Source organism: Paralichthys olivaceus, chromosome 17 (assembly GCF_024713975.1).
Source record: "Paralichthys olivaceus isolate ysfri-2021 chromosome 17, ASM2471397v2, whole genome shotgun sequence".
In the NCBI taxonomy this organism is placed as follows: Eukaryota; Metazoa; Chordata; class Actinopteri; order Pleuronectiformes; family Paralichthyidae; genus Paralichthys; species Paralichthys olivaceus.
Genome location: NC_091109.1, coordinates 11,490,417 through 11,499,792, shown reverse-complemented (window position 1 = coordinate 11,499,792; position 9,376 = coordinate 11,490,417). Strand labels below are relative to the sequence as shown.

Here is a 9,376-nt window from a genome sequence, read left to right as displayed (position 1 = left end):
TAATTTAACAAGTCAGTCACTTTCACTGCTAATCATAGAAGTAGAGACTTCAATCTGAGTTATGAAGTGACGTTGCTCATCATGGATGAAGATGATTCATTTAAAAATCATAATATCAAAATGTTTCTTCTTATCCTAACGAGGTTCATTGAACAGTTTTGGTTTTTGATATAATCCACTTATGTTAAAGGGATGGTTCACCCAAAAATGAAAATTCACTCATTATGTGCTGACCACTGTGCCGATGGAGGGGGAAGTGTTTGAGTCCACAAAATACTTTTAGAGTTTCAGGGATAAACAGTGTTGCAGCCAAATCCAGTAACTAGTGACTGATTCATCCAACATGCCTCCATACTGCTCCTGTAGGGTCATTAAAGTGTCTGGAAGCCCCGACATTCAAATTCCACTCAAAATGGGGTCATTTACACCAAGTTTCCACTGTGATCCTTCTCCTGGTCACTGCTGCAGATCTCTCAAGAACTTGTGAGTATCACGAGAACTCGTGATAGTTGCATTTACTGAGGATAACAGCAGGAGAAAGAAAGTAAGAAGGAAAGTGAATATTTTGTATATATTTGTTCATATTCCTTGGCTGCCAAATGAATAAGAATCACAACAAAGTTTTCCGGATCAGTTTTAATAAAAATAATCAACCCAGCTAGTTATTTATTTGCTTTGAGCTTCGTGGAAAGTTATTTCTGCCTCAGCTCTGCGGACACTGTGGAAAAATGTTTGAGAAAACAAACTATCTGCTCCGGAAGAACCTTGGATCCTGTTTAGTCTCCAGAGAGTGTTTACAGGGGTGTGTCTCTTTGTGATCCTGTGCTCCACAACTGAGTTCTCTGGACGGACAACACAGAACTTGTATTTCACTCTATTTTCTATACAGCTAATGTGTCTGGAACAAGGTATGTGGTCTTTTATGATTCATAAAGGCTCATGGCCAAAAGCGAACTATAAATGTGTGTTGTTGTGGCTCTCAGGAGCCACGAGAGAGCCTCATGAAGGGCCTCGTAAAGGACTCATGCTGGCACTGAGGACTTATTATATTCCAGAAAAATCCACAGTCACGTCAAGCTGCAATTTTATGAATCATACTGAAGAATGAACGGAATGGAGACGTTCCTGCGAATCCATGAATCATATCAGAGTGAGTGAATATGACCAAAGAAAGGCAGGGAGAGTTTTTGCCTGGAAGCAGGAAGTGGAGGTGACGAGGTTCAGTAGGAGCGCAGAGAGTCCAACAGGCAGACAAACACTGACAGAAGAGACGAGGAGCTCCGACTGTCTGTGCTGCAGATGTCACAGAAACAAACCTCCTCTTGTTAAATGTCTCAGATCTTCTCCAAAGAATTCTCAGGCTGGTTACAGTTAAAAAACAACCTTCATCGATTCTGCCTCTGGGTTGCAGCAGGAGCAACATGTCATGGGGACAAAAATCAAGCATAGAAACACGACAACATGGTTCAGGTTCTAGATTTCTGTCTTCACAGGTCAAACAAAGTAAAATATTGGATACAAAATAAATGTTATTCACTACAAAATTCTGTAAGTATGATAAAACACCTGATTATCCACAGTAGAACATTCTTTAGTATTAAAGCTCAGTGATGAGATTTTCATGTAATGTATTAAAACACTTACATACTTGTCAGTACTTTCCTGAGTTCTGGAGCCTCCCTGTGGCCTGTTTTGGTCACTGCATGGAACCAGGGATAAATGCCTAAAAACACCCTTTCATTTACACTTTCCTGTTATTACTGTTCATAGTTTCCACCATCAATGCCAGCGAGCTAGAACAACAGCAGTGAAATAACAACAGGGCTTTTATCACAGCACATATTCAGATTTATTATACTAGGAATAAAATAAAGTAACACCACATATATCTTTTTCTTATGAAGCTGTTGCAGTGAACAATAAAAGCACAATGGAAATCTAATGGGATTCATTCAGTCATAATTAAGGATTATTTATAACAGTGTGTTTCCTGTTGTTCCAGGTCAGATGATAAATAAAACAATTAAGTGACTTATGTGAATAACTACACTTTTTATAATTTGTGGTATTTCTATGGATTATATAGAATTATGCATGAAAAATAAATGACTCGTCCACACCTGCACTGATCTGCTTCACCGTGTCTTGAACTGTATGTTCTCCATGAGGTGATAAAGAAAAACATTTCATGTCGTGTCTATGACACAGTTTTACTTCGCAGTTCTGCTCCACTGAGACACCTGGTGGCCAAAGTAGAAAACTACAGTGGCAGTTTACACCTGTATTCGCTGCTGTTTGAGTCACACATCTTTTTATCTGCTGCAAGTGGTTGAATTCGATTGAACATCTATAACTGGGCTTAAGTTGGAAATAATGACATTATCATTGTTAATATGAGCCATTAATAAGGAAACAAACTCAATCTGGACCAGAATCAGTCTGTTAATAACTGAATATTAATCACAAGTTCAAGACGTTATGAAGTGATGATGTCCCTTTATTAATTGTTTATTAAAATGTATTATTACTGCAGATATGGTGCTTATGTAGACATTTGTACTGTTAATACTTTTAGGTGAGTTCAACTTGGAGAAGTGAGTTGCTCTGCTGCCTTCAGTGAATTATTTGAACTAATAGTCAGTAAAGTTAAAGAGTTGAGTTAAGTTCCCGGAACTACACATAACAAGCTCTCAAAAATGAAAGTGACAAGTTGTTCTTTGTTGTTATTGTGCCCAATTTCACACAAACACTTCTCCTCAACTTGTGTTTAATAGTCTGATTCCACTGGTCCTCGTGTTTCCTGCTTTCATAACCTCTTCTTTGTGCAGAGTCAAACTGAGAAGAAATTCAGGCTTGTATCAAGCAGGTGAGGGGAGGGGTTGTGGTCAGTCACAGCCGAGCATCAACACAAGCTTGTTGCTTCTGTTGCATTAGGGGAAAACGTACAACCATTAACAGACCATAATAAATTTCTCATAAAAAGCCTCTATAAGTTTATAAAGTGTTAGAGCTAAAGAAAAATGATTTACACAAGTATCATAAACTGAGCAGGTTATTAAAACGGTGCCTCTTTGAATGTATGACTGTAATTGTTTGTGGCTGTGGATGGTTTTTTGCTCCACAATGAAATGATTGATGAAGCTTTGTCTGTTGTTTGCTCGACTGATGAACTCATTGAAGCGAGATTATTGATTTAAGTCGTTTTGAGTGAGATAAAAAGGATGCAGCGGCGGTTGCTGGGTTACAGCGGCTAATTGTCTGTGAAGGATACGCAGCCAAATGACTTGGTAGGTCTAATTTGCTTGTTTATGATAATGGAGACCAAGCACTGTCGCTATTTATCTCAGACGATTAAAGACAAATATCATCACAAACAACTGCTAATATTCTGAGCTGCAATTATTTCAAACTATAAATAAAACCATCTTTCTTCTCAGAGTGTTATTCAGGCGTTCTGTCGGTTTAGATGTGGCCTCATTTGAGCACAAAAACCAGAATCAATGAAATGGAAGCTCTGGCTAATGATAGGCCGCCCTGAAAACCAGCTGAGTGACGGGTTGAAGCTCCCATCAGCTTCTCATTAGTGGTCAGCACCCGCCCCTTCGCTCCCCACCATTATTTTCACCATCTGCTTTAAGATGTGGGCATAAATAACAACAATTTATTTCTCTGTAATTGATAAATAATCAAATAAACCATTAAACCTCCTTCTCATCAAGACGCCGTTTATTTGTATCTTTGGAAGAGCGATGGCCGTGAGACAGAGAGCAAACAAAATGTTCACTGTCCTGCTGCAAAAGTGCTTTAACACGACTATGATGAAAAAAACAGATTTCGCTTCAGCCGGTTTGATCCTTTACAGCACGACCGTGACGTCCGCCAGCGTGGAAACAAAGAGGCTTCAGATTCTAACACAACAAGTATCCTCTTCTCTTTTTAAGGCCTTGCTGTTTTATTCATTTTTTTCTCCTACAACAGCAAATTACAGAAGCAGTATTGAAAATAAAAGTCTTATTTTCTTATTCTGGTAAAAAAAAAAAAAGAAGTTCCGCACAAAATTTGAAAGACAGTACAAAATGAAGCGTTAATATGTAAATGAAGGGTCAGGGACGTTACTGTTGGAAAAATCTATTATGCCTTTTTCAATAATGAAAACATCTCGATATCTTTACATTTCAGAATTATATCACATAATCTGAAACTATATATATATAAAAAAGATGAAAGAATTGAACACATTTTTTGTTTTTTTTGACTTTCTTCTGTTTGTTTTTTTTCTGGAAAATGAATGCTATAAACACATAAACCTCTTAAATATATTTATCAGTGCAACATCGTTTCTTTTGAGTCCACACTACAGTATCCGTTTTCTCTAGCACACATGGCTACAGTCCTTCTAGAGCTGAAAGCGCAGACGGACGGTGGAGAGGCTGAAACTGAAATGGGACCAGCTGGGGATGCGTTCACCACGGCGACACGTACAACGCACACAGGATGGAGAAGACGTCACCGCTCGCAGGGTCAAGTTCTTGATTGTTTGATTGAGTTTGCACGTCCCTGTTGCCCCGTGTGTCCCCTCAGAGGTCAAAAAGTCCACACTGAGGTGACGTCTGCACCACTTAAGCTTCAAGACATAAAACAAAAAAAAGAAACATATCTCTTGGCTACAATTCCCGACATCCCCCCTGTTGATTATCTCTCCAGGGGCTTTGAAGGGTCAAATCAGTTCTCTTGTGAGCGATGCCCACTGGTGAACTGAGCAGTTGTGAGTTGGTGAGACCCGCCCCCCCCTCCTCGGGCGAACAGAACGACCATCCTTTGGTAAAGCCACAGGGAGGAGGAGTAGGGAGGAGGAGGGCAGGTGACGGAGGAGGCCAGGTGACCTGATTCAGGTGGTGCCACTCGACCCTCCACTGCACCAGCGACCCGTCCCAGTGACATCAGCTCTGACATCACAATGTTATGGCTGCTACACGTGAACACACGTACAAGTCTTGTTGCGGCCATGAAGCTACAGAACAGCATGTGAAGGATACAAACAGGGGTTTAATCACGAGACACACGTGTCTGGCTAAAGTAATGATAGCACCATTCTTCAGTTAGTGTAGTGACCCCCCAGGGTTGATAGGCTCCTATCACGGGGGGGCGGGGGGGTCAGAAACAAAGTGCATTCAAGCTGCATCGACCAGACAGAACTCAATCCACAGTGATGAGTGTTGAACTGAGATGAAACCAAGGGATGAGGATTTTTTTTTTTTGGGTTTGCTGGAAGATGAATATTCACCAGCTCCTGTGCCATTGACATGAATGTGTTTGAGGCTTAATCTGAAAGATTCTTGTCGAAGCAAAGATTTAAGCGAGCAACGATCGAATGAAGAAATGAAGGATTATCTTAAAGAGAGAAGGTGCCAAGAGCTCAGTGTGTCAGCTTTTTCTTTTGTGGCCTTCTCCTGTGTTTCTGTTTTCATTTGTTGTGCAGTGGTTTGGATGACAGATGCTTGAATGCACATTGAAACTGCTGCAACATCAGCGTCACATGAATCTCGCTCGTCCGAGCAACTTAATCGGAAAAAAATAAAAACCTAACACTGCACCTTCCACAAAACAGTGAGAGGATTGTATTTACACACGCACACACAAACCCATGAAAAAAGGGATACTGCAGCTTTTTTCCTTTTTACTTTCTTTAAAAAGGGCAATAAAATATATTAAAACTTATTTACAGTGTGTGGTTTTTTTGGACAGAAAAAGACAACAACAACAAGAATGAAAATAAAAATAAAGCGCTGTGGTAGATTGTTATCCTGGTTTGTAGATATTCATAAGATAATGTGCCCCTGTTTCCTGTAATCTTAACTTAAGCCATATACAGTAAAAAATCAACAGAGGAGACCAACCAAAATGTACTAAAGGCACTGTTAGAACCATACATTGCCATGAATGGAACCCTCACTTTAAAGTGATATGGGTCAAAGAGGAAAGAGGACACGTCTCAGGGTCCTACGGACTCACCCTGTTTACCACACCATGGGGCAAATCCACAGCTTCGCCAGATATGGGTCATTTTAAGTTTTTTGATACGTCTCTTTCAAAAGTTGAAAATATACAACAGCCTTCATGAAACTGATGATGAAACAAACCTTTCTCTCCCAAAAAACGATAAATACTTTAAACATTATTAATAAATTGGTCTCAACACCAGCATCCGATTGTAAAAATGAATGAAAATCAAAATAGAAAATTAAAATATCATCTAAATCATCTGTACATATTCTTTTCTGTATTTTATTTGTACACAGTGTCCCCTACAGGTAGGTTCTTTTTTTTTTTTTAACTGCAGCTCCTGAGAAAAGCGTGGATCAGTCCAAACCTCCCCACTGGATCCTGAACCTGTCCCTCATCCAGCGAGGTGAGGGCGTTGGCAGTCCGTTGAGCAGACCAGCTCGCGGATGCACGAGAGGATATGCCTACAGCCAGTCTAGTGCACGCTCTGCGAGCCGTGCACGTCACACAGTTTCATCGATGTGCTCAGTCCCATCTCAAGCCTCTGAGTATGAGCTCTGTACATTGAGTTTGTCTTTCTTTAGCTTGACGCCGTCCACTAGCTCAAAGTTATAGTTCTCCAGGGCTGATAAGTTCCTGTCCGACATGCCCCCGTGTGAGCAGGCGCAGTACAGGACCACGCCGCAAATGGCGCCCAGGAAGACCCCCAGGGCGGACATGGCGATGATGGTGATGAGGATGGGGTCGAGCGTCTTTAGCATATTGCCTGCTCCGCTGATCTGGTTTGTCTCCACGAACACCGGGTATTCAGTGATCTCTTCCACTGTAGAGGAGACGAAGGCAGAGGAGGAGAATGAGATGTGAGAACATAAACTCTTGAAAAATGAGAAAAAATCTATCTTGTGTGTGGAGTGACTTACGGATTTCATTGAACTTATCCTCTGGTAACATGGGCTCAGTGGGTACGTCAGGGTCTGTTTAAAAAGGAATTATAAATAATTACTGTTCCTGAAGATAACAAGCTGCAGTTTAAACTGTATAGTCCTATTTCTTATGATGAACTGAATGGATATGAAGAATTAAAGCTTCACCTTTACAGTCTGCCATACTGAGCCCATTGAGAACCTTAATGTCATCCACAGCGATGTCTCCCCAGCTCTTTCTCTCCACCAGCCCTTCGATCACCACCTTAAAAAAAAAGAAGCTCTGAGTGACTTTTCTTGAACGCCACAACACAGGTATAATGGTAAAAGTCCCAGAAAGAAGAATAGGCCAAAGTCATCAAAACTTTTATTTACCTGATAGGGTTTGTTGTTGCGCGGCACAAAGACGCGACCTTCTCTCCAGCGGTTGCCCTGGTGACCGCTGACCGTCCACAGCAGGATGTCTGCCGGCCCTTCAACCATCTGCTTGCGCTGTTTGATGTGCAGTGTGCCGATGTGCGACCCAAACATGTGGTACCAAAAGGACACGCAGAGGTCAGAGTCTGGGGAGCTGACCACAGGGCTGACGAGCCGAGCCACCTCTGTCTCCTGAGGACCCGCCGCCAACGTGTAGATGAAGTTCCCTGATCCACCTGATCCACAAAAAGAAACTTGTGTCACTGATATGAAAAAGCGATGAGAATGCAAGGAAATGTGACTTCAGCAGAAACTGTGTGAGAAAGTTGAGGAATCACGTGCAGGGCCCTCACCTGTGTGATCCATGTTGGGTCCAGTGTTCAGGGTGGGGGTGCCGCTGGACTGGATCTGCCACCTGGAGCCGGTGTCCTCGGATGTCCAGCTGCAGAACGACGGGTCATTGGCCCAACCGAAGTCACAGGCAAACCACAGGAAAGCTGCAAAGACATAAAGAAAGAGGAGATAAGATTTCATCCTCGAAATGACAATATTTCATGGTTCGACAGTGGGTTCCACTCGGGCTAACAGTGACTGAGTAGAAGCAGTAGAGGGCAGCAAAGATCCATGGGACATGAGTTCAGAGTTCCACAGCTGGGGGACATTAAAACAACTACAGTCACTCAGGAGGGGACTGGAATAGAAGTTATGATATGACACGAGAAAGAACAGTCAGCATAGACCTCATGTTGACATTAAACCCTCGTCTGTAGTGAATGATCTCCCTTAATGAATGTAACAGGCAAAGAAAGGTATGGAGGGACATTAAGAACAGTAGACAAAGATGGGGTCTGGACATGGCATCCAGGCGAGAAAGCAAAACCCGTAGCAACCTGCGGAGAGCTCAGGATTTTAATGAGCGCAGGGACTTGAGGTTTGAAGACAGCTATGGTAACAGTGCCAGGGCCCCATTCCAACAATGCAACTGCCTGTGGACACACGTCGCGCTGAAGAAGTCTCCATGGAGGCAAGAAAATGTGTGGGAGCTCAGGCTTACGTGCTTTTCAAATTGGATAAAGAAAGACTTCCAAAGAACAGAAGGGAGGGAGATGTTTGGGATGTTAGCCACGGCCTTTAGCTACAGCAGGAGATGCCTTTAGAGATAAAATGGGTTGACTCTCCCAATGACACACTATACAAACCAGAATTCTCTGTTTTAACTAGCTTCTGCAGGCAATGACTCTATTTATCCATTAAACACAAAGGATGGAATTCCCATGTGGAGCTGTAATTCAGATGCCAAACCAATTTTTTCATCAAGAAACCCCGTCCCAATTAAAATAGCTATGGCCTTTTTTTTTTCATTTCGTTCCATTCTTGGGAGGCTTTGACTGAGGTGACCAACCAGCTCTGGATAATATGAGCAGCCACATGACTCATGTGGACGTCTGACGAGGAGAAAAAGAGACTTTTTCTTGCCGAATGCCAACGGTAACTACATCCTTTGAGATTAGAGGGCTTGGCACGCACACTGTCACTCAGACAATAACACACAAACAAACACACACACACGTACATATGAACAGGGCTGATTAGCGTGTATGGTTTGAGACTCTTGAAGTAAAAATTCAGACGGATAAGTGTTTATCCACAGACACCTCGTTATGTTCATATACTCACAATATATGCATACAACACACACACACACACACACACACACACCTGCACTTCAGCTCTCATCTATTATAGTGGCAGACAGACCACAGAGCAGGCTGATGGAGTGACAGGGGACTGGGTGGAGCCTATGGCCCATTAGCCAAGGTCAGACTGGGGCTCAGCCTCTCAGCTGGCTGCTGCCTCAACACCATGCTATAGGAGACACAGTGATGTGTGTGTGTGTGCTTGTGTCTATGCATGGGGGCCCAGAGCACACTTCATTTCCTGTGGTCATTTGCATTGTGCTTTCCTGTTTTGTATAGTAGTGTGTGTGTGTGTGTGTGTGTCAGTGCCGGCCCAGTGATTAGTGATTATGCTGA

General features: G+C 42.4%; 1 protein-coding gene across 4 annotated transcripts in view; it reads right to left on the bottom strand.

Moving 5' to 3' along the window:
- Positions 1–4,112: 4,112 nt before the first annotated feature.
- The window catches only part of nrp1a (neuropilin 1a), a 58,584-nt gene continuing 53,320 nt past the window's right edge, over positions 4,113–9,376 (bottom strand). For all 4 annotated transcript variants that reach the window (XM_069512541.1, XM_069512543.1, XM_069512542.1 and 1 more), the window contains 5 exons: positions 7,697–7,840; positions 7,302–7,579; positions 7,095–7,191; positions 6,924–6,977; positions 4,113–6,826 (listed from right to left, as the gene is read on the bottom strand). In XM_069512541.1, the coding sequence (XP_069368642.1) occupies positions 6,540–6,826; positions 6,924–6,977; positions 7,095–7,191; positions 7,302–7,579; positions 7,697–7,840 (860 nt within the window). In that variant the 3' untranslated portion in view covers positions 4,113–6,539. The remainder of the gene's footprint in view (positions 6,827–6,923; positions 6,978–7,094; positions 7,192–7,301; positions 7,580–7,696; positions 7,841–9,376) is intronic.